The sequence below is a fragment of the Schistocerca nitens genome, chromosome 3 (genome assembly GCF_023898315.1).
Source record: "Schistocerca nitens isolate TAMUIC-IGC-003100 chromosome 3, iqSchNite1.1, whole genome shotgun sequence".
NCBI lineage: Eukaryota > Metazoa > Arthropoda > Insecta > Orthoptera > Acrididae > Schistocerca > Schistocerca nitens.
In genome coordinates this window covers 411366094-411392286 of record NC_064616.1, presented here as the reverse complement: position 1 = coordinate 411392286, position 26193 = coordinate 411366094, and the positions used below count along the sequence as shown (strand labels likewise).

The 26193-nt window shown below is 43.3% G+C and overlaps 1 protein-coding gene across 2 annotated transcripts in view; it reads left to right on the top strand.

Moving 5' to 3' along the window:
* Nucleotides 1-26193, top strand: part of LOC126248356 (membrane-associated guanylate kinase, WW and PDZ domain-containing protein 1) — a 408513-nt gene that overhangs the window by 130876 nt on the left and 251444 nt on the right. Inside the window, exon 1 of one of the 2 annotated variants that reach the window (XM_049949273.1) lies at nt 22564-22731. The exons of the other annotated variant lie outside the window; for it this stretch is intronic. Within the exon in view, the coding sequence (XP_049805230.1) occupies nt 22575-22731 (157 nt within the window). The 5' untranslated portion in view covers nt 22564-22574. Of the gene's footprint in view, nt 1-22563; nt 22732-26193 lie in introns of those variants that run through there. 2 annotated transcript variants of the gene reach the window in all.

Genomic DNA, 26193 nt, shown 5'->3' with positions numbered 1-26193 from the left:
TAGGACCGAACTGCTGAGGTCATCGGTCCCTAAAAAACCGACGGTGGGAGCCGCGCAAACCGTGACAAGGTGCCCTATACAGCGCGGCTACCCCGCGCGGCACGGTTTTAATCTGCCAGCAAGTCTCGTGGCAGCGCGCATTCCGCTGCAGAGTGACAAATAATTCAGTATAGCTATTTGAGTTTACGTTACTTTTGTGAATTATACTTTACCTATAAAAAGCATTCTTCCATGGCTCTGTGGGAGAGGACGACACCCGAATTAAATTCACTGTTTGTGGATGACTCTCAGTTAAGGATAGCGTTGTGCCTTCTGCTCGTCAAAGATTCCTCACTTCTTATTTACGACTTTTTAAAATAAAAGGTTAAACCAAGACTCATTTCTCTAACATATACAAATACGGATCAGTTTATATTACTTAACAATACACGTATCTCAGAGAGAACATTGTGGGCGCTAACGACCCATTTGTCGTATTCCGCTGTGGTAAGACACTGGACTCGCATACGGGAGTATCGAATCCGTTGTCTCCATAAATCGCTTTCGGTGAATGTCGAGATGGTACCTCGAAATCTGGCATGACTTCTTTTCTTCCATGATCTCGTCCTCTTCGAGCTTCTGCTCCATATCTGATGATATCGTCGTCGATGGGTCGTTATAGTGTAATCTTGCTTGTTTTTGGCTTCCAGATGTCTTTGTAAACATAAATCCATGCACCCTATCCCCGCAATGGTAATACACCTACATACATAGTCCGCAAGCCACCATACGGTGCATAGCGTAAAAAAAAGTTACAGTGTACCACTGTTAGTCCTTCCCTTTCCTTTCCCACTCGTAGATGGAGCGAGGGGAAAACGACTGCCCATAAGCTCCCATACGAGCACTAATTTCTCTTGCCTTGTCTTTGCACCCGATACGCGAGATGTACAGGGTGGCAATTATTGAACTATATGATATAACTCGCCATAAGTTTTGAACGGCATGATGGGAATTAGTATGCGCCTTGTTGTTTAGTTTAGCGACGAAGACCACTTTGATTTGGATGGGTTCGCCACTAAGCAAACTTGGTGCATTTGGGGGACTAAGAATCCGCATTTCGCGATCTCTCAAGTCTCTTCCTGAAGGAGCACTTTGGGGACCCAGAGGCCACTGGCAATGGCCTCGATTGGCCGCCATATTCTCCGGATCTGAATACATGCGACTCCTCTTTGTGGGGCTATATTAAAGTTAAGGTGTACAGAAATAACCTCAAAACCATTGCTGAGCTGAAAACAGTCATTCAGGATGTCATCGATAGCATCAATGTTTCGACACTTCAGCGGGTCGTGCAGAATTTCGCTATTCGTCTGCGTCACGTCATCGCCAATGAGGCAGGCATATCGAACATGTCATAACCTAAATCTGAATATCAGTAGTGACGCTTACATGTTGAATAAAGTGTGTGCACACCGTAGTTTGTTAACTAAAAACAGCTCCTTCCTCCTGGGTTTCCGTGTTGATCGAACATGTCTGTAACAAATTTAACAGTGCGTCAGTGAATTACTTTGATGTCTCCCTTTAATCCACCGAGCGAGGTGGCGCAGTGGTTAGCACACTGGACTCACATTCGGAAGGACGACGGTTGAAACCCACGCCTGGCCATCCTGATTTAGATGTTCCTGATTTCCCTAAATCGCTTCAGACAAATGCCGGGATGGTTCCTTTGAAAGGGCACGGTCGATATCCTTCCCCATCCTTCCCTAATCCGAGCTTGTGCCCCGTCTCTAATGACCTCGTTGTCGACGGGACGTTAAACACTAACCTCCTCCTCCCTTTAATCCAACGTGGTGGCGATTCCAAACACTCGACCGCTACTCGCGAATGGATCGCACAAGTGTTCTGTACGTGATCTCTTTTATAGATGAACTCCACTTTCCCAGAATTCTCTTAGGTGCTCGTTCCGTTTCGTATCGCTCTGCAACGTTAAGTAGTTGACACGCCTTTTCCATTTAGAGCATGCTCGCTGTGGAAGCTTACGAACTGTGTATATGCGAGTGGGGAGAGTTTGGGAGGAGCAAGTTTACAGCAGATGTCGGCAGGCGTCGCTGAAATAGAGGCCCGGATGCTCTGCCGGCTGCTTCCGGCCTGATTAGCGACCCCGCCTGTAGCCTCTAGTCTGCGGCCTGACCCCTGTAGCATCCTCACCATCTCCGCTCGCTAGTGCTTATGATTCGTATCACTTCTATTTAGTAGCATTTATGAAGCTGTCTGACCTACATTATTTTTTTGAATCGGTTGTTTTTCAGGTGTCTGGTTTGTTCTGATAAGATGAAGACATATCCGTAAACGACAGCTTGACTTATTTTTCAGTTTTTTTTGTCTGCCATGAAAATGTGGTCCTGATTTTACTGCGTGAACTTCAGGTACAGACACATGTTTGCTCCTATGTTTCTTTGTGTAGGTTTTTTGTGCGTGCGTGTATAAAATGTTGCCCTTTTTCTCTGTGGAAACTACCAAAATCCCATTTATTTTTCGCCAGAGCTGTAGAAAAAATCCTACCAGCAACCATACCCGCTGAAGGAAGCAAATAAAGTTAGAAAAGTAATGAAACACCTCAACAAGCATAGTAAATGGTATAAAGGAAACGTTTGTTGTTGGTTATATAACATTAGCATCACTATTTAATAACGTTGGGCGCTTCCAATGCGGAGACATTCCCAAAGAGACAGCCCAGTTCGAAACGGAGTAATAAGTACCGGTCTAGCGCAGTCTGTTCTTTGTTGGAGAGAGATCGATGTGTTCAGATTTCGTAGATTAACATTGTCATAGTTTTTCTAAATCGTAGCAGGCAAAAGCTGGAACTAGAACGGTCCTGTAATAAATATCTCTGTCAATTCTTTCATCAACTGTTATTTTCATAACACGTTTCTATATTCTGAAAATGTTCTCTCCGTAGCCAGTTTCACCAGAATTGTTGTGTAACTCATTACTGAATGGAAATATGTAGAATGACGAGTTTATTTAAAGTCGCTTGTGGCAGTAACCGTACGTACTGCAAATGTAGCTGAACTAATTCGCTACTTCTACTTTTCCTTTATCTGTAATCTTGGTGAATGAGGGCAGTGTTTTTATCTTTAAACTGTGGGACATTTTTATTTTCTTAAAGGCCTATGGTGTTCCTATGTTCTGTCAGTTTCTGACATTTTCATTCAAATGGTAAAGTAAAATTTTGGAGACCACAGTGCGAGGCAGAAGATTGGTGACTATTCAAATTCAGTTCCACTACTTGTTTTTGTTATTTTTCCTCTTGCTGTTTCAGTCAGTAGTAGGGAATCCTTCAGTGACGTCGCACCTGTTTTCTCAACTGCGGCCGAGCGAGGTGGCCGAGCGGTTCTAGGCGCTACAGTCTGGAACCGCGCGACCGCTACGGTCGTAGGTTCGAATCCTGTCTCGGGCATGGATGTGTGTGATGTTCTTAGGTTAGTTAGGTTTAAGTAGTTCTAAGTTCTAGGGGACAGATGACCTCAGAAGTTAAGTCCCATAGTGCTCAGAGCCATTTGAACTTTTTTTTTTTTTTCCAACTGTGTTCTACTCTGAGAAAGACATTTGTACTTTGGCATAAATTCGAAGCAGCCTCAGTGGTTAAGTGCCAGACTAGCAGTCCAAAGATCTGGCATTCGACCCCTGGTTATACACACTGGGGTCATATGGCTCACACTCGGATGTGAGTTCATTGTATAGCTGACAGGCGAGCTAGAAGTAGGTGGTAAGAATTATAAATCATTAAATCCTCGAAAAGCTTATCAAATGATGTAATTTTTTATCTCCTCGTTTTGTTCAGTTTTTTCTACTTTTGATGTTTGTTGTTTCACCCTTATTTCGGCGTAGAAAGCTTTTACATCTTTCACGGTGTCCAAAATGTTATCCATCTACATCATACTCCACAAGCCGCCTGATGGTGTGTGGCGAAGGATACTTCTGTACCACTAACTGAGCCCTCCATTCCTGTTCCTCTCGCGAATAGCGCATGGGAAGAATAATTATCGGTGAGCCTCTGTATTGGCTCAAATTTCTAGAATTTTCTCCTCGTGGTGATTATACGAGACGTATGTTGGGAGAAGTAATATGTTGTCCGACTCTCCGAAAAGTGCTCTTCCCAATTTTCAGTATTAAATCTCCGTGATGCACAACGCCTCTCTTGTAACGTCTGCCAATGGAATTTGTTGAGCATCTCCGTAACGCTCTCGCGCCGACTAAACGATCCCGTGACGAAACACGTTAGATCTTCTCTCTCTTCTATCAGTCCTGTCTCGTAGAGATCCGAGACACAGTATCAGTAGAACAAGCGCCTTATAAGCCACTTCCTTCGTGGATGAGTTGGTTTCCTTAAGATTCTTCCTATGAATGTGGATCTGGCGTGTGCTTTTCTCATTATTTGTTTGATGTGGTCATTCCACTTAAGGTCGCTCTGTATAGTTACTCCTAGATATTTTGCGGTGGATACTGTTTACCGCGGTTTGTCATCAATAGAGTAGCTGTGCAGTAGCGGATTTCTTTTCCTTTGTATGCGCAAGATGTTATAATTTATTTACGTTCAGAGTCAACTGCCAGAGCCTGCACCATTCATCAAATCTATCATTCTACAAATCGTTACTATCTTCTAGCGTTGCTACTTTTTATAGACAACCGCATCATCTGCAAACAGCCTTAAAGAGCATCCGACGCTTTCTACTAGATCATTTATATATATTGTAAACAGTAACGGTCCTATTGCACTTCCTCGGATTACTCCGGAAATTACCTTTACACGTCGATTTTGTTCCGTTAAGAGCGCCGTGTTGAGTTCTGTCTGTCTGCAAGGAAGTCTTGAATCCAGTCGTAGGTCTGCTCAGAAACTCGATAAGCTCGTGATTTTTTGTCACTAAACGGCAGCGTGGGGCTGTGTCAAATGCCATCCCGAAGTCGAGGAACACGGCATCAACCGGAGCGTCGTAGTCTAAGGCGCTGTGGATCACATAGCGGAACAGCGCGAACTGAGTTTCGTAGGATCTCTGTTTGCGGAATAGATGTTGATTGTTATAGAGGAGATTTTTCATTCTCCAAAAACGTCATAGTTCTTGAGCATAAAGCATGTTCCACAATTCTACAACAGATTGACTTCAGCGATGTAGCTCTACAGCTGTGTGCATCTGTTCTACGGCCCATCTTAAAAGCGGGAATGACCTGCGCTTTCTTCCAGTCACTAGGTCCCCTTCTTTGCTCATGCGATCTACGATAAATTACTGCTAGAAGGGAGCAAGTTCTTTTGCATAATCTTTGTAGAATCTTATAGGTATCTCATGTGGTCCTGACGCCTTTCCTCTACTAAGCGATTGTAGTTGTTTTTCTATTCCACGATCGATTGTCTCAATATCTGGCATTTCGACGGCAATGGAAAAGAGGGACCGTTTTACAATCAGTGTCTAAAGACCTAATTCAGTATTTCGGTCTTCTCTCTGTAATCTTCCGTTTCGGTGCCTGTATAGTCAGTGAGTGAATGAATAGATGATTTTGACTCACTGATTTTACATACGACCAAAACCTCATACGGTTTTTACTCAGATCGGTTGAAAAAGCTTTACTTTCAAAGTCATTGAACGCTCCTCTCATTGCTCTCCTTAAGCTCATTTTCGCTTCGTTCAGCTTTTGTTTGTCAGCTATGTTTTTACATCTCTTGAATCAGTGATGTTCTCTTTGTTTACGTAGCAGTTTTCTAACATGGCTATTAAACCATGGTGGATATTTCCCATCCCTTAAGACATTAAATTATGACAGTAGATGTTCAGAAGTGATTCCATAAATACATTGCTTCGTTCCACAACAATCAAGCATAATGATCGTAACGTATTCCAAATACCGGAACTCTTTGCTCGTCAGTACTTTCCGCAACTGGACTAGAAAGGGGGAAATGACACTAGTACGCAATGTACCCCGTGTCACACTTGCGAGTACGCTTATAAACATTCATTGCAGTGGCGGCAATAGATGTGGCGACTTCTGCTACAACCAGTGACACAGATTTCTTTTTCTCACCCTGTACGTCTGTTGGCGGAACAACTAAATCGCAAAAAATTAAAATTCCAAATAGCTTAGGGCTGCAGTACTTTCAAGATGGGGGTGCTCGCTTTCATATCGGCTATTCCCCCGTTTAATAACAGGATAGTTGTACAAAACATCGACACCTACTGGCGCTTGAAAATGGCCTGTAAGACCGAAATTGAATTGCAAGATATAATAAACTGAATACTTGTGAAAAACAGCCGAGGTGTAAGACTTCGAAATGTCCTTTAACAATTATATACACAGGTTGTTCCATTTATCTTGACCACCCTAAATAACTGTTTGTCCAGATGCAAATTACAAAATGTTTCAAGCAAACGTTCTTTAGTCGTCAGGGGGACATCAATCAGCATGATTGCCTTCATTGTAGCTTTGTTTTTTACAAAGATATGAACAGCGGTATGACTTTTTTAAGTGGCACCCTGTATTTTTTGTTCGGTAATTCATTACCTCTCCTAAAGACCTATTCAAAAATGTATCACAGTGTACCATTCACTGAAACTCAACGTTATTAATTACATAACACAACATTGACTTTAAGCCTGGGATCACAAACTTTTCCTCTCTTTGGAGTTGCCCGAAAACAAATGAAAACCAAGTAAAAACATAACACAAAATTTACTGACTCTCGTGTACCATTGCCCAGGAGTAGACCTTTCAAAGGTGCTCAAAGTGGTGACCCTGAACACTGATACACTGGTGCACTCTTTGAATGAAATAATTATTTATTGCTTCCAGTCTTGCCTGCTGAAGAGAATTGCAAGCAAGCACGATACGTTCCTGCATGTCCTCTGTAGTTGTCGGAATATCGCGATGGACAACGTCTTTAATGCATCCCCAAAGAAAAGTCCAGGGGATTTAAATCAGGAGACCTAGCAGGCCAAGTAACTGTTCCTCCTCGACCAATCCATCTGGCAGGATAACTTCGGTTCAGAACACGACGTGCACGCAAGGCATTGTGTGCTGGGCATGTTGATACCACATAAGCATTCTGGTTCTTAGCGGCACATCATCCAGAAGAGGAGGAAGAATTCGTCTGAGGGAGTTGGCATACGCTGTGCCGTTTACACTACCATTGATGAAATAAGGGTCAATAATTGCAGTACCAAGCATCCCACACCAGACGTTAACTGTCGATTGACGCTGATGTTCCACGTGTCGAAGCCATCGTGGGGTGTCACTGGACCAATAATGCATGTTCCTTGTATTTACCCTTCCTTTGTTTGAGAAGGAACATTGGAGAAGTAGTTCGGGTTGGCGAGGATTTGCTGCTGTGCCCACTGCCAGAACTGTACACGGTTCTGGAAATCATTCCCATGCAATTCTTGATGTGGGTGTACATGGTAGGGATGGAACCGGTGACGTGTTAGAATACGATGCACACTGGTTTTAGGAATGCCAATCTCGTGTTCAAGCTGTCGTGTACTCATATGTGGATTCATAGCAACGGAAGCGGGGGGAACAGTAACTTCGGCAGATTCGTCTGTACGAGTGCTACGACGATTGCGTTGTCGTGGGTTGAAACTTCCCGTTTCCTGAAGCGTCGCAACAAGACGAGAAAACATCCATCGGGAATGTGGGTTCTTCTCAGGATATCGCTCTGTACAGTTCCGCTGCCAGCGTAGCATTTCGCCTACCTTCAGCAACAACAATAAAAGAAACGTTATGTCGATGCAGTTTGTCGGAAGGACAGCCTTTACTGTTTGCCTACTCTACACAACAATAACTAAAAGGACTAAACTACTGTACTAAATGTACCCGTTCGTAAGAAAACAGTATTGCAATTACTGTTCTACTAACTTACATTCCCCATAGATGAGTAGCATTTCTACGTTCTCTTCGTTGGTGTACATTCTACTCACACAACTCTTCAACTGACGATGGTTGACAGAATGACGGGTGCGCATTATACTTATGTTTCGATTTGTCCTCTGTCAACGTCAGCACGTGGATGTGTTCCATTGCCCCGAGTATCTGCACTAAGCGCTGGGTGCGTCAACGTCAGTGTTGTGTTATGTAATTAATAACGTTGTGTTTCAGTGAATGGTACACTGTGATACATATTTGGATAGATCTTTAGGAGATGGAATGAATTACCGAATAAAAAATACAGAGTGCCATTTAAAAAAGTCATACCGCTGTTCATATCTTTGTAAAAAAAAAAAAAAAAAAAAAGCTACAACGAAGGCAATCATGCTGATTGATGTCCCCCTGATGGCTAAAGAACATTTGCATGAAACATTTTGTAATTTGCATCTGGACGAACAGTTATTTAGGGTGGTCAAGATAAATGGGATACCCTGTGTATGGGCACTTTGAAATCGATTTCCAACCAAAATCTGAAGCAGTACTGTGATTGATTGTTATTCCACATTCGTACGCCGAAGTCGCAAGCAATCTAATGCGCGGATGGAAGAAGAAACTTTCATGAGCAGTGTTATGCCAGCAAGGGGACGGTGTTGGATGGCACTCAGTTGCAGGACCATCAGACGGCGAGGCAATGTTGTGGGTTCATTCTGAAAGTACTTTGGAATGTGTCTGTTAATGAGGGCATGTGGCACTGTTGATGCCGATTTGTTAGTTGAATGAGTATATTTCATCTCTTAGTTGGCTGAATCTGGACTCTAATCTTGCTTCTTCCGTATACAAGAGCAGTGGATTAGCTACTGCACCTCGCACAGAAGTGATAGCTTTTTGTATACATTGTTTTGAATTTTGGGGACAATTTAATTCGAAGTGAGAGGACAGAATACGTTGAAACCGAAACAGTTTTTGATCACAAATTTCTTTATTCAATTCAGTAACCGATGTTGATAATTACGATCATCATCAGATTGATCTGTCTCCTTAAACTTAGTAAAAGAAGCAAATAAAAATTTTTGCCATGACTGGCATCGTCAAAAAATGCAAAAACATCATTAAACTTGGGAATACTCAGCCCGTGATGAAGGACCACCGTTAAAATACTGTGCTTACAGCTGCAGGTTGTTGAATGCAGTAAACAAATTTGCGATCAAAGATAGTTTTGGTTTCCACGTATTGTAAAACACAGATTTGTTGTTGCATTCAAGATAATTGTCATCCCTCAACGTGAGGGAATAGGGCTGGAACAAGCGTGTTAGATATGTAAACGATATGATTGTTACATATGATAGCTGTATTAACACTCTACCCACAAGGTGGATTGGAAGGACGTTAACAATGTCGGGTAGAATCCCACCCAAGTAGTATGTACCGCAGAGCGGGCGGCACGGACAATACTATCAACGTGACACTGGAAGGGTACAGTAGCTACGTCACGCATGCGCACTAAGGCATATAGGACGGGCGGGTGATTTTCCACGCCACTACATGGGCAGAGGACTAAGAATAGAACATTTTAGAAGTTTCATTGGGTACTGCAGTTGTGCACTGCGCAACTGAATACATTTTTGTGACCCGAGAATGGTCAGATTCAATACCAAAATAGATAGTCTTTAATAAACATAAAAATGTACATTTGTGTATTATGCGATGCAATTTTGAACATGAATGTATGCTTTTATTTCTCCGTACATCAAAATTAACTGGGGAAATCTCAAACTGTCACATCACCATCGAATTGCGCTCTCACCAAAACAGATTCAGCTAAATAGTAAACAACAGGCATCCATTAGGCTCACACGCACCTATCTGAGTGTCAAATAGTGTCCTGTCACCCATTACGTCATAAAATCCTCTCTCACTGCTCCACAGAGCAATGACAGCATTACTTGCACTACGACACGCGACGACGAAAATTCACCCCTGTGGTCAGTGGCTTTTGGGTACTAGGGCTCTGCGAGTTCCAGTCAGTGGACACTGTACCCAAGCTGCAATGGCAGCCCGCTGTAACAATTGACAAGCAAGTCTCATGACATTCATAAAGTAGGCTTTAGAAATCAGCGATCCCTGTTAGCTAGGCTGCTGATTGGGTGTAGGATTATCTGGATGTTTTGAATTACAATAACATCTATAAAGCGAACCTAGGCATGTGTGAACGTGAAATTTCCCAGGAAAGTCACTAACTCGATTGGCCTCTATAACCATCCCTGGCGAACTGTTTGGAGTCTCTGTGTACTCATTCTGATCGAAAATATGATGTTGGTGCGTTATGCTTGCACTTGTATACCCTCTAATATGCATGCTGATATCACACACTGCCCATTCATTGAAATTTCCGGAAATAAGTGGCCACATTACGTCCATATTCTTGATATGTCACGGGGTTTTATTTAAGTCGAAAAAATCCCGCGAAATGACCAGCAGATGGCGCTTCATATGATACAGAAGCAATCATTAGCATAACAATTGATTTTTAGCAGAGATGATGTTCTTCATAACAAATGCTCAACATGTCGGCCGTCATTCATCAACAATACCTGTAGTCGAGACACAATATTGTGAACGGCACTGTACAGCATGTCAGTAGGTATGAGGAGAGATTGCCGGCGGGATGCTGTCTTTTACCATCACTGGTGAGATCGGACGATCGCGGTAGACTTGCGACGTCAGGTAACCCCACGACCAACAATCACGCGGATTTAGGTCTGTGAACCTGAGAGGCTAAGCATGACGGAAGTGGCGGAGCAGCACGCGATCCTCGATAAACGATGTGCACAAGATATTTTTCAAACCTGTAGCAGTGAGGGGTGGAGCGCCATCCTGCATAAATGTCGTACCTTCTGGCAGGTGTTTGTCAGCCAGGCTACGGATGATACGATTCTGTAACATATCGGCGTACCTCGCACACATTACGCCGACAGTTTGAAAAGCAGCACCGCGCATTTCCTCGAAGAAAAAGTATGTGATCACGACTGATGTGGTAAATCCACACCACACCGTAACTTTCTCGTCATGCAGTGGGATTTCCACGACAGATCTAGAATTTTCAGTAGCTCAAATTCTGCTATTGTGCGTGTGTGCGGAGTCAGTGACACGTTGCTGTCCAGCACCATCTGTTGGCCGTTTTATGCACTCGTTTTTTGTTTCAGTAAAATCCCATGTCATCTAAGGCATGAGTGTCAAGTTTTACCCTCGATGTACATTATTCCGTGACTTAGTGCATTTTTAAACGATAACAGACTTTTGTGTCCGTCGGTTTATCAGCACCGCTGTTGTATATTTTTTTCTTTCGTCCGTTGAAGACGATAATTTGAAATATGGGAGGTCTTTGCACTAAATTATAATAAATCCTATGAGAGAGAAAGCAACACAAGAGATTGTTAATGATGTTTCTCAAAGAATGATTGAGTGGTTCTCTGAAAATGGACTGTGCCTAAATTTTGAGAAAACACATACTATTCAGTTCTGTACAACAAATTATCATGATGGAACACATGAACAGGAGTTAGTAAATAGTGCAGAATGCCCCGAATGTTTGGGCGTACATATTGATGAAAGCTTGAACTGAGGAAGCATGTGTGTATGTATGTATGTATAGAACTGGGGACCTAGAAACAACGGAGAGGCTTCGTCCCCGACGTAGCCCCCAGTGGTACGCAGCCACACAACAGGCTACAGCAGTCCACTCACCCCACCGACGCCACACACCGAACCCAGGGTTGTTGTGCGGTTCGGACCCCAGTGCCGAATAATAAACAAAATAATGTTATCCTTTATTTATGCATGTGTTCAGTCTGTTGACCTGGGGCTGAAAGGTACAGTTGCAATCGTAGTTCGAAAGAACGATGAACAGATGTAATTACAGTGGATGATATGGTAGAGCATGCACTGGCGGTTCGACGACACATATCGTGTGGCGTAGTTTGGGCGTCGTCATAGACTGTGTTTTTGAGTGCTCCCCAAAGAAAGAAATCAAGAGTCCAATCGGGGGACCTTACAGGCCATTTGACAACAGAATTTCGTCCTATCCAACATGCAGGAAAATTCTCATTCAGTATTTGCGTTGCTACACGGGACGAGTGAGCTGGACAACCGTCGTGTTGCAGCCACTGTCGAATATCCAGTAGTACCTCTTCTAGAAGAACTGACAGAAAGTGCTTACGAATGCCCATTTAGAACGCCTGGGAGGAAGTAAGGTCCCACAGTGGAATTTCCTATTATGCCACGCCATACGTTTACGCTCCAGGAACGTTGATGTTGCACCTGACGAAGCCAGTGCGGATTTTCGGTTGCCCAGTAGCGCATGTTATGCAAATTTACATTAGCGTGGTTAATAGACGTTGCTTCAGTGGGGAAAAGCACTCGTCGGAAAAACGTAGGGTCGTCTCTCAGTTGCTGAAGGGCTAACCGACAAAATTCTGAACGACGTTCGAAATCACGGTCCTCGAGTATCTTATTTAGTGACATGATAGGGATGGAAATCCTGTCGGTGCAGGATGCAAATGACACTTGTCTGCCTGATACCACATTCCTTGGCAGTATGTCTCGTAGCACTGTGCGGGTTCATTAGCGTCGTAGTGAGAACAGCTTCTTCATGTTCTCTGTCAGTTGCAGTCTTCTTTCTTCTCCTCTTTTTGACGTTCAGGCGACTGTCCGCACTAGCGTTGTAATAATTTGTGCAATTGCCTGGCGCGTCGGACGCTGGTGATCCGGGTAGACAGCCCTACGTAGTTGTACTGTTTCTACGGCATTTCTTTTACTTTCACCATATTAAAGTACACTCCTGGAAATGGAAAAAAGAACACATTGACACCGGTGTGTCAGACCCACCATACTTGCTCCGGACACTGCGAGAGGGCTGTACAAGCAATGATCACACGCACGGCACAGCGGACACACCAGGAACCGCGGTGTTGGCCGTCGAATGGCGCTAGCTGCGCAGCATTTGTGCACCGCCGCCGTCAGTGTCAGCCAGTTTGCTGTGGCATACGGAGCTCCATCGCAGTCTTTAACACTGGTAGCATGCCGCGACAGCGTGGACGTGAACCGTATGTGCAGTTGACGGACTTTGAGCGAGGGCGTATAGTGGGCATGCGGGAGGCCGGGTGGACGTACCGCCGAATTGCTCAACACGTGGGGCGTGAGGTCTCCACAGTACTTCGATGTTGTCGCCAGTGGTCGGCGGAAGGTGCACGTGCCCGTCGACCTGGGACCGGACCGCAGCGACGCACGGATGCACGCCAAGACCGTAGGATCCTACGCAGTGCCGTAGGGGACCGCACCGCCACTTCCCAGCAAATTAGGGACACTGTTGCTCCTGGGGTATCGGCGAGGACCATTCGCAACCGTCTCCATGAAGCTGGGCTACGGTCCCGCACACCGTTAGGCCGTCTTCCGCTCACGCCCCAACATCGTGCAGCCCGCCTCCAGTGGTGTCGCGACAGGCGTGAATGGAGGGACGAATGGAGACGTGTCGTCTTCAGCGATGAGAGTCGCTTCTGCCTTGGTGCCAATGATGGTCGTATGCGTGTTTGGCGCCGTGCAGGTGAGCGCCACAATCAGGACTGCATACGACCGAGGCACACAGGGCCAACACCCGGCATCATGGTGTGGGGAGCGATCTCCTACACTGGCCGTACACCACTGGTGATCGTCGAGGGGACACTGAATAGTGCACGGTACATCCAAACCGTCATCGAACCCATCGTTCTACCATTCCTAGACCGGCAAGGGAACTTGCTGTTCGAACAGGACAATGCACGTCCGCATGTATCCCGTGCCACCCAACGTGCTCTAGAAGGTGTAAGTCAACTACCCTGGCCAGCAAGATCTCCGGATCTGTCCCCCATTGAGCATGTTTGGGACTGGATGAAGCGTCGTCTCACGCGGTCTGCACGTCCAGCACGAACGCTGGTCCAACTGAGGCGCCAGGTAGAAATGGCATGGCAAGCCGTTCCACAGGACTACATCCAGCATCTCTACGATCGTCTCCATGGGAGAATAGCAGCCTGCATTGCTGCGAAAGGTGGATATACACTGTACTAGTGCCGACATTGTGCATGCTCTGTTGCCTGTGTCTATGTGCCTGTGGTTCTGTCAGTGTGATCATGTGATGTATCTGACCCCAGGAATGTGTCAATAAAGTTTCCCCTTCCTGGGACAATGAATTCACGGTGTTCTTATTTCAATTTCCAGGAGTGTAGTATATCAAATGGTTCAAATGGTTCTGAGTACAATGGGACTTAACATCTGAGGTCATCAGTCCCCTAGAACTTAGAACTACTTAAACCTTACTAACCTAAGGACATCACACACATCCATGCCCGAGGCAGGATTCGAACCTGCGACCGTAGCGGTCGCGCGGTTCCAGACTGAAGCGCCTAGAACCGCTCGGCCACACAGGCCGGCTAAAAGTAGTATATCCAACCTCTCCTTATGGTATACATGTATACATGTCTGCTCGCAACGAATGTCGTAGCAGAAATGAGCGACCAGCAGTACAGACAAGTAAACAGGCAAATGTGTTGATATTCCTACACAGCGTAGCACGAGAGCTCGGCTTGTCGATGTTTGCCCCGCTAATGCCGATTCCGGTCACTGTACTCTCACATTGTAGGACATTTATCAATTTTTTTAACGATAGGTTTCAACATCAACATTAACAAGCGCTATATCACTGTAACTGTCTTCTCAAGAGCTATCGAATGCAGTTATAAAACGTACACGGTTTCATTTAAAAAAGTACTTAATTCAATATCTCCGTTGATACCAGCGCTAAAAACATTAACCAAACAAAAAAATACTTGCCCCTCGACGTTCTAACATTGCCGAAAACAGCGTTTCGATACGTGTAACCGTTCACGAAATAAAAGGGGTGTTACGTCTTACGAGGCTGCTTTATATTCGCTAGTAAGATTCGTCATAAATAATCCATCACAGTTTAAAAAGAAGTCATGTACATACCTACAACACTAGAAGAAGAAGAAAAAAATCGTTATTATTAATCATTATTAAAGCTGTGGCCCAGAAAGGAGTTCAGTATGCGGCATCAGAAATACTTGATCATTTGCCCAAGAACATGAAATGTCTGTCAAGTAGCCAATCACATTTTAAATATAACTCAAAGTTATTTCTCCTGGACAACTCCTTCTATTCTGTGGACGAATTTCTATTTAAAACCTGGTACTTGTAAAAAGGAAGACTCCAAAATTTTTTTAAGTTGTATGAAAAATGTGTTCATTAATGTTAACACTAACAGTGTATAAGTATCCTGTGAAATGACTCATTCCATATTATTTCGATAAAAGAACCGTTTAGATGAACTTTGGGACATCGAACTAACTAACTAAAAATGTCGAGACTAATGAAAATGTGTGCCAGACTGGGGCTCGAATACGGCTTTCGTCCTGTTCACTAGCAGTTGTCTTAACGATTACACTATCTAAGCACGTCTCCAAGCTTGAATGTCAATATCACTAATGTAACCACCTATGAGTTTTAGGCATGGTACAGATTTGCATTTATCCCCACACGTTCATCACATTTAGATTTTAGCACTTCTGATCGCTATTAGCTGCCAATTTCTGCCCTGCATCTTGATGGATTTCATTCCCATCATACACACATTTCATTTCCGTGATTCTAATTCAAAATTTCAAACATGGCATTTAGCGTGAAGATTCTAATTCATTTGAGTTTCTCATTAGTTACCCTCCGCAGCTTACGCCTGACGATGCTATGGCGCACAAATGTGACTTTCTAAACGATGCGAGATAACTGTATTGACAGCGTCGAGATATTTTATAAGACGTAAGCCCTCATCTCACCGACATAACGCGCCGCATTTGTATTGGAAAATTTATGATTCCAAAATGACTATTACTCGAATGCCGTTGCGATCCTTTCTCGTACAAGCAAGCGACACTGACACATAGTAGCAGCATAAGCCCTTTTACAGGAAGGAGCAAAATCCATACCGGGAGACAACAGTAAGAGGCTGTAGTTTGAATGCTGCTACAAAGAATGTTCCATCCAAACCGGGTGGCAAGTTTTCCAGACTTCTCACATCATCTTGCGCAGCAATTAAAGTAAATACTGGTGGACCTTATTTTATGCTGTCAAATGTAATTTCCCTGACACGAGAGTGGCTTTGTTTATTTTCCTGTAATAATTAGGCTTAAAAAGCGCTGCCCATATCAAGAAATTAAAAGAATAGCAATTTTAATTTAAAGTAGCTTTGTATCTGAGATGTTTAACGTACAAAGGGGTCGCACGATCATGTTGACATGGTGTGTAGGGCACGGATAGAACTTCAACATTTAAACGGGAAGACGTAACTCCCAGTCTTTTTCAAGAAAATCGAGTTTGAAAACTTGATGCGCGCTTGTATACTCTGGTTGCTTGTAATCAAGGAGCCCCGAACCAAGTGAGTAAACGCTTAGTTTCATAAGCACGAGGCCTCTGGATCGACTTTTCATTGCCGCTACTTTTTGCTCAGCAGTTCTAATAAATTTATTACGACTGTGCAGGTCAGCGATATCTAATGAATCATTAATTACTTTCGTACTCTTTACCCTGAAAAATCTGATTTTTCTCTAAAATTTTGGAAGTAATTGGCTATTGCAACCTTATTCCTCGATATACATTCACCATGAGCCCATTTTTCCGATATCCATACGTGAGAGAACAACTATTTCTTTTGCTCCTCGATTCGTAGGGAGAGCGAACGAATTTGGGTTCGCACGGCTAAACTTTTCAGGATGGGGATGTATCTGCCAACGTGCGGTAAGCAGTATTAGAATAATTCCTTAAAAAATGTACTCTGCTGGTGCAGTCTGCAATGTTTATTTTTTACGGGCAGGTGAAGAAATTCATAAAACGACTACAGAGTTGCACATACATCATTGAACAGACTAGAGAGGGAGCTTGTAGAGAAGATTGCATTCAATCATACACCATTAGTTTTCTGCACTAATCTTCGGTGGTACGGTATGCGTGGTATGCCGTGGAATCTTGATGACCACGGAGAAGCATTTATGAATGTAAATCGTATTAGTTTTGCAACATACACATTTTAAAAACTATGCGCATGCAAAAATTCGGCGCTCGTTACATGTGCTGCTTGTCACAGTAATCATTGTTTACCATGTTTCTACAGTCGGTATCATCCTGATTCATGCAGCGTTCCATAGGTTCCATATACTTGTCACAAATGTTGATACATTAATGTAAATAAGATCACTATACTGATTTAATTGAAAGTTCTCATGTTAATTTCCAATCTCGTTACGACAAAAAAATTTCCTCCCTTTTTCAGGATAAATATTATGAAAATAATAAATTAATAATTAAATGTTGATAGTTTACACAGTCATAATAAATCTGTTGTTAGAATGACGTGGGAACGGAAAAAAGTACAGATAGTGAGATCGGATCGAGAGATAACGCATATGAAACTAAGCACTTACTTGCTCAGCTGCGGGCCCCTTGGATGCTGGCAACCGTGCAAAGGGTATTACAACGTCGGCCACGGCGTGCACAATGTGCTGCGCACGTGCGATCAGAGAGCGACCGGTCACGGCGCATCTCGGAACTGCTTAGTACAGCGCGACAATTCATTCAGCAGTGCTATGCGACGCTATTCCTTCCGGAATTTGTTGTGGCGTCTTTAGATCAGAACAACTTTCGTTTATCCTTCGCCGTTTATTCGTGGTATAAATTAATTTCACAGGTCCAGTGGTTGTTTGCACAAAAAGAGGCAGTCTAGCGATCTGTCGTCACAAGTCATTAAAAATTAGTAGTTATCATAGAACAGAAGGAGAGAGAATTCTCAGGTCTATTATGCAGTCGCATAATCGACAGATACCGCACATTTGCTATGGGACGATATTACAATACCATGCAGAAAGAAATTAAACATTTAGTTGACAATGAAAGAGCGGAAACTTAGATCGACAGTCTATTTGTACGGTATTCATTGTTTTCTACATCAAGATGCGCTTTCTGCTACGTTTGCTGCCATGGAGCTGGTGGTCAAATTGATGGTATGAATAGAAAATTTGTGAAGTCACTCGCATTATTATGTCATCAGTTATAACAGTTTTTGATCGAATTGAATGAAGAGTATGGAGACGTTACATACAACTGCGGGATGCTTTGGTCAAGAGTCATGCCAGGAACGACTTTTCGAAATAAGACCCACAAACTGTTGAATTTCTGGAGGAAAAAGGAAACTGAGAACGAAAATTAGAACATTATGTACACTTGACACCACCCACAGTAAGATGTTCCAAGATGAACAACAACTTATTTCTGCACGTTAGTGTCTATGCAGATGGAACAGATCGTTATGCATTGCAAGTCTCTTTTAAAAGACAAATTCTTTTACGTTAAAACTGTCAGAAGTTCTACATTGTTTTCTGCGGGAAGAGTTTCCATATCTGCTTAATGAGGTTCCAAACATGATACAAGGTTTCAATCGGTATATGTTCATAAAGTATTTTAGATTGTGAAACTAAATAGGCGACAATGACGTGGCAGCCTTAGTGTCGAAAATGTGTGAAATTGTCTGCATGTGTCTGTATACTGACAGTTGGTACCAGATATAAATTTTTATTACGTCTTCAGCGCGACAAAAATAATGAAATATAACGGAAAATTACGGCGCTTGCCAGTTCCAGTGCCTCCCACCTCTTTCCCCCTCAGACGGTATGGCGTGGCAGTGGGGGTAGTGTGTACTTGGGTGACAGAACACGCACGTAAGAGCTCTGCACGCGTGCGGAGTTCTATTGCGGCCGGATTGGGGATTTTCTCTGACCGGGGACTCGGTGTTTGTATTGTCCTCATCATTCCATCGTCATTCATGAAAGTGGCTACATTGGTATGGGTACAGAGTGAGAATGTGTACGGGCGCTGATGACCGCGCTGTTGAGCGCCCCACAAACCAAACGTCATCATCATCATCCCTGGCGTATTGGGGCGCCTAAAATTTTCGAACTCGACTTTTTCGAAAGCGGTCGAGAGATCCGTCTTCCTGTTTAGACATGGTGAAGTCCTCGTCGTTTCCTACACATCTTGTCAATATGAATCAAATTGGTGGATGGAAGTTCGTGCGGTCCTCTTGTTAGACTTCCACGCTCCTGTCTCAGGAGCTGCACGTTTCCTTCAGTGTTTGTTTCAAGGACTACACAAAATGATTAGATAATTGTTTGCGAAGGATCCCACGTGAGAGGTTACCACTTATAGGTATCTGATGATCAAAGTTTATATGTTTTATGGGAACAGACTAGATGTACGACCAGCTTTATTTCCAGCCTTTGACCAGCCATTTCACATCTGACGACAGCTCGCAATGGTACGACGAGTTTACAAAATACACTTGTAACTATAGGAGCCTCTGAACCACGCTGTTGCTCGTCCAACCGTGGAGCGACTGAATAACCATTTGCGAACAATGAGGCTCTTAGGATTAGTGCAAAAAGCCTGCTTTGTTAACAATGAGAGCCGCGCGGCAGGAAGTGAGGGATAGCAAACTCCAGCCATTGAAAGAAACAATCCCCATTGTTTCGTTCCTCCTTATAGTAACAGAGGTGGGATGAAGTTGTATTCATCTCCATCCAGAAAGACCCCGTAGTTGTAATGTACAGATTTCAGTATGCCACATTAGAGGTAAGCTTTATATTCTATTTAGCAGGTAGCTGTAAATTTAAGTCATGATTTGCCCTCCGTGTTAGTTAGTAATTAGACGATACTTGTAAAACCTAAAATTTTGGACATTGTCTGAACTCCGGGGTTAGCTTTCAGAAGGCTTTTTGTGTGTATCGCAGAGTGACTACCTCATCCATGCGATTAGCCAGCCACGTCCATCTACAATTGCATTTTTCTTCTCTTCTATTTTCAGTAAAAAAGGTGCAATTTTTAAAAATGTGCTTTTACAGTTACAATAGTGGAAAGAATTTTCGGTTTTTACTATACTTGCCTCTGTCTGTGGATGCCGAAGGCAGTAATTTTTAGCGAGAAAAGTCCCATAAAAATGAATTGCTCTCGGGAGGCGCATTAATGTAAAGTCCTTTTCCATATCATTTCTGTGCGAAGAGCGACTTTGCAAGGAGAACAAGATTTGCTTCCTATTGAGCTAGTTCACGCAATTTTTAATGACATTATGGTTTTGATTCCTACGGTACTCACAGTGCATGTTGACGTTACGCGAATATTGACCTAACAAATTCATTTCGTACAGTTAAAATGTGTTTCAATTTCGAATATAAATTGAAGGTCATCTACTAAGTTCTGCATTTTTATGCCATATAACGTGTTTTACACATTGACTAAGTTATTTTATCATAATTAACACACAACCTCAGAGTGATCCCCGCTTTCCTTATTTTTTCCTTTGTTAAAGGAATAAATTATATGAATCCCAGGCGTCGCCTACGTAATACTGCATTCTGCATTGTACAATCTGATCTGTGAACTTACTACTTTTTCGACTTTCGTTGACACTTGCGCAAATGTTGTCGACCAGCAAGCACAATCGTCTCAAATTGCTAAGAATGCTATCGAGTGCATAGAAGGGAAGTTAATGTGACTTGATTTGAATTTACCAGTGGAAGACTAGAAAAGTAGACAGTATGCGTCCGAGCGTTGGTAGCACTGATTTTTTTTTTTTTTCTCTGGTACAATGCAGGAAATTAACCTCCGGCAGTTGTATGGATTTATGAAAAATGACAAGCTGCACCGTTGTTCGTGTTCTACGTTGGCAGTACTGAGCTCGGAAGAAAGTAGTGACATACTAATAGCGTTAGTAGTGTCAAGTAGCCATAGGTCACTTTTACTAGGATGCTGGATATGACGTTGGACACGACATGATATTAAGAGTTAAAAAACTTAATTCATATATAAAGGCATTTGCACGTTTACAGGTCTAGTTTCACAAGGATGGGATCGGTAGTGATCTGTGCCTTTATAGTAGGAAACATCCCGGCATTCGCGTACATCTACGTCGATACTCCGCAAATCGCACTTAAGTGCTTGGCAGAGGGTTCATCGAACCACCTTCACAGTAATTCTCTTTTATTCCAATCTCGAACAGCGCGCAGATATTACGAACATCTATATCTTTCTGTGCGAGGTCTTGATTTCCCTTTTTTTTATGATTGTCGTTTATCCCTATCTAGTTTGGCGTCAACAAAATATTTTCGCATTCGGGGGAGAAATTTGGTGATTGAAATTTCGTGAGAAGATTCCGCCGCAGCGAAAAACGCCGTTGTTTTAATGATGTCCATCCCAAATCCTTTATAATGTCCGTGACACTCTCTCCCCTATTTCGCGATAATACAAAACGTACTGCTCTCCTTTGAACTTTCTCAATGTACTCCGTTAATCATATATGGTAAGGATCCCAGATAGTCTGGAACCGCGCGACCGCTACGATCGCAGGCTCGAATCCTACCTCGGGCATGGTTGTGTGTGATGTCCTTAGGTTAGTTAGGTTTAATTAGTTCTAAGTTCTAGGGGACTGATGACCTCAGATGTTAAGTCCCATAGTGCTCAGAGCCATTTGAACCATTTTTGATCCCAGATAGCGCAGCAGTACTCCAAAAGAGGACGGACAAGTGTAGTAAGTTAGAGAAATCACGAAAAATCGAAAGCAGGATGGCCGGATGAATATTGAAGCTTCCATCATCTGGAATCCAAAGAGTAGTCTGTTACAAACAGCGCAACCTTATTCGGTTTGTTCTTAGTTTACACTGCTGTTTTGCAAAGAAATTATTTAATTATGTAAGAAACTAGTGTTCCTCAGTACCGTCTACCTCTTCAGTATGTAACACTCCACACGGACTGTTAGCTGACATCAAGACCATAGTGTTGGAACTTGGTTTCCATTCTGTGTACTGCAACATCCCATTTGCTTACATGAAAAATTGAGTCCGCAACCCTCTATAATGAGTGAGCTGTTGAGTTCTAAAGAGGATAAGGTGTTAGTTTTATCGTAGAACTTTGAGAGTTCCGATTTCTAGAAAAGAAAAAAAAGAGGAAAATATTGTATGTAGTGCGGGAATGATGTGTGAAACGGCAGAGAGATTTTATTATTATTTGTTTTTGTTACATTTGTGACCAAACCCCTACTCTGTGATATCTAAGGAAACCGTCTCTGTAACAAATGTGTTGTTTAACGGATACTTTTTTGGTGCCTTTTCAAATAAGTTTGTTGCAGTAATCTCTTTACTTTAGTTGGATAGCGGAAGTTAAACATTTCGTTGTTCAAATCAACCTTCTGGTCGACTACTGCTATTGTCAGTGTCCGGGACAGTGTTTACGTTACGCCGAGATCGACTCTGCACATGACATGGAAAACCCGGTGGACTGCTTAGGATGGGAGAGATTATTGAATTCATCCTCGAGTTTCCGAAAGTTGGACAAATATGTTGGAAAGCGTGTTACCGAGGTGTCAGAACAACGACGTCCCGGGGGGAGGGGCTCAGTGACGCGGCAGACTCATAAAAATGTGTACTGGCGACGGTGTGACCCGCTTTCGTGTAGCAACCGGCAACGCCGGATAGTGGCATCTGCTGTGACGGTTGGAGTGGGGAGCGCAGTCAGTCTGCAGCAGCATGGCGGCCGCGCCGCGCGCCATGTGCAGTGCTGGCCAGCGCGCAGGCGCCGCTGCCGCTTGGGAGGCTTCCGACAACCTGCGCAACGCCAAGCGCGATCACCTCAAGCACTTCGCCGCCGATCTCTCCTCGGACTACCTCGCTGACGCTGAGACGTCGAGCTCCTCGCTGAATAGACGTACGTAGTGACCTCGATGTTTGTTTTTTAATGCGTGCATCGCCACAGTTTGTCATTTTAACGGGACGCGCATGTGTGTGTGTGTGTGTGTGTGTGTGTGTGTGTGTGTGTGTGTGCAGTGAAAGGAAAAAGATAACTACGTAAAAGGCAGACGAGCGGATGATTGAGAAGAGAGCTATAATCGCCCACGAATGCTGTTTGCTCGAAGGAAGGAATGGAGGGGGCATCCAGAGGAAAAGAACTTGTCCACCGATGTTGGCGTCGGTAGCTGAGGCTCGAACTGACCTTGGCACGGCACCAGCGTTTTCTTTCGTCGTTACTGCGGTGGAGTTTAAAATACTTCTCGGTTAAACGAGTTTATTGTGAGTGAGACGGCGACGTCAGCCGTTGGGACTCAAACCTGTTATTCTTACCCCCATTGCTCGAGGACGTCGTAATCTCGTGGTGGACCGGATACTTTTAATGTGTGCATACAGTTTTAAGATTTCGATTGTTTCGATTGTGTCTTGGAGCACAGGTGATCTCGCCCGTCTGTTAGATTTGGCTCGTGATACGTGAAACAAGTGGTCGTTCACCTTTTTGCCACCGGAATCATCTGGTAAACATTGCTTCTTGTCCTTTGGCCTTAGTTATTTGATTTAACGCAGTTGTAATTGCTTCTGCGTCTCTACTGCAACCGAGAAAAGTAATCACTTTTACCATTTAAGTCCGAAATCTGCAGTGGCGTGGGTGTGGTTGGTCAGTGAAGGCATCTGACTGAAGATTATTTGAATAGACGCTGGTGGACTCATTTTATTACGGCATATTGTGCGCATGCAGCATAATACATTTTGGTTGTTTCGTGGATAAAGTTTGTCGCTTTGTAGAGTGACACTGAAGGAAAAAAAAAAAAACCGAAGTGGCACCCATAGGTAGAAGTCATTGTGTCCCAGTCGTCTTACTTACAAACGGGAACACCACTTGTAATCACATGTGTTACAGGTGATCGTGCCATAATACTAGTTTTTATCAAATTATAATTTTTAGGAGACTATCTTGGTATGTGCAGTGTACTTCCGAAACACGCATTGTGTATCACAAATTTTTTTAGCCACCTTACTTTTTTAAGCAGGGATTGAGTAAAGTTATAAATGGATTAATCATTTTGGTATCGGGCACAATGTTTCATCTACCGGTTGTCGAATGTTTAATTCTTTTGACTGGAACGATTTTTGACTAAGATTTCAACATTTTTTGACCCATTTCGTCAGCTTGATAGTGGTAGTATATTAATATTGGTTTACATACACAAAGTCTTAGAATCCTGCTCGCGCATTCAATCAAAATACAGTTTGTTATTGGAGGAGCACTTTAATAGCAGAGTGACTGTTGATAGCTATGAATTGTTAATAAATTTTTGCATCCGTCCATCTTTGTGTTAATATTCATTTTCTGATGAATATTTTTTTAACATCCAATGTATTCCGATATTGCGACAACCTTTTAGTGCTGATTTCGAGCAGTGCCGAACCTTGAACACACCGCAATGTAATAATATTTGTCATCGCTCGTTTCTGTGTCATCGCTCGTTTCTGTTTATTACTCCTTAGTACAAGAAAGTAATTAGCGCGTACTGCCGAAACAAACTATTTTATGTGCTAAACTTTACGAGTGGGCGGCTGTATTGTGCATGTTTCTTAGAAAAAATATGAAAATAAATGGGTGAGTGGTGTCAGTTTTGGTGGGGATCTTTCGAAAATAACTCCATACTTTGTAGTTTTTGTCAGGCATCCCTCCACTGGTATTATTTTTGTGGTTTTTGGTTCAAAACTGTTCACTTCTGGTTTTCGTGATGATAAATACAAGCGTCGTCGAGTCTTTGTATTTTATTTTCTTGTTTTTCGTCCATTTGAACGATGCCTGTATTTCGGACTGTCAAACTATATTTTATGAACCGTACAACGTCAAAAAAAAAAAAAAAAAGAAACTAAATAGTGCAGCTGTTACAAAGGTATAGTAATCAGGTTGCAAATTTCTTTGTATGTTGATATGGCTGCCTCACATCGGTCTTTCGTCTCCAGATCATGAAGTAATTTTGTGCTGTGTCTATTATGGTAAAATAGTAAGTGTTTGGAGGCAGTAGTGTGTAGGTGGCGTTTGACTTACACCGCGAGGCGAAAGATTGAGGTCTCATCGCAAATAACACATTTTCAAATTCGGACACCGGTTCATTTCAGCAAATGCGATGCTGGTGGCTGAAACATTTGTTTTGGAACGGATGCAGGCTAAAGATCTATTCATTGGCATTTATTTTCCAAATTCTCCTGAAGCGTGTCAGTCATGTCACCAATAATTCGATTTACCGTGTTTCATTATATGATTGATATCAGAACTTGCGCATTGTACGGTGTAAATTCGTCGACTGTGCAATTCCTTTTAGTTACGCTCTTAAAATCAGTGCTAGGAGTAAAGAGCTGATTTGACGTGTTAACTGTCTGTGAGGCAGTGCAGCTTTACGATGTTTCGGTACGGGAGAAACAGAACGTGAGCGACCTCACCTGTGTCAGGAGGCGGAACTTGGGTAGAGATGAAAGCGGAACGGCAGCCAAAGGCGCGGATGAAATGCCGAGAAAGTACTTAGTGGAGCGCGAGCAACGACCAGCTGCGCTCACAGCTTGCCACGGCTAGCATGTCGTTAAGTTAATCGGCTACCGTCTCCGCCCTTAGCTAGCAGATAATGAGGTTCAGTCTCTGATAGACAGTTACAAAGTACGTTACACTCCATTAACAAACCAGCTGGGTTTGTAAATGTTGTAAACATACTTTGAATCGCATAACAGCTAGCAGTAACATCTGTTTTGTATAATTTTACTAAATTACGATGCATTTAGAGTTGTAGAAGCTCATCTTAAGGCATTGCGTAATTGTAGAGTTTTAAACGGCTAGAGTAATAACAGTTTAATTTGATCCGTTGGAATGAATGAATCGTTGGGGGATGAAGCGTATGCAGTGAAAACCGGTTGAGAAATACTGTAATGAATAAGGAAAAAATGTAAACCTCCGCAGACTGGTCCAAACAGGCCATCCAACGGTCGCTGTGACACCCAACGAAATCATTTGTATGCGATACGGAGGCGTTTGGGAGTCACCACAGCGCTCTCCTAGCCGTTGCGGTTCCCACACCTTGCAGCCGGGCAGCTGTCACTCGAGCTGCTAGTCAGTTGCCTTACCGAGGCTGAGTGCACACCCGCCCGTTCTTCCGCCCAATAAAATAAAAAAGAATCACTGGCAGTATCGAGAATTGAACCCGAGTCATTCGCATGGCAGTCAGACACGCTGACCACTAAGCTATAGAGGTAAATTTGTGGCAGACGGGAGCCCGGGTTTCCTGCTTCTTGCGAGCAGTCACCTTGACTGTTAAGCGATCTGAGCAGACCTTATGGCCCCTGTCATTGTCACTGACATTTACACCTGCCAATAAGT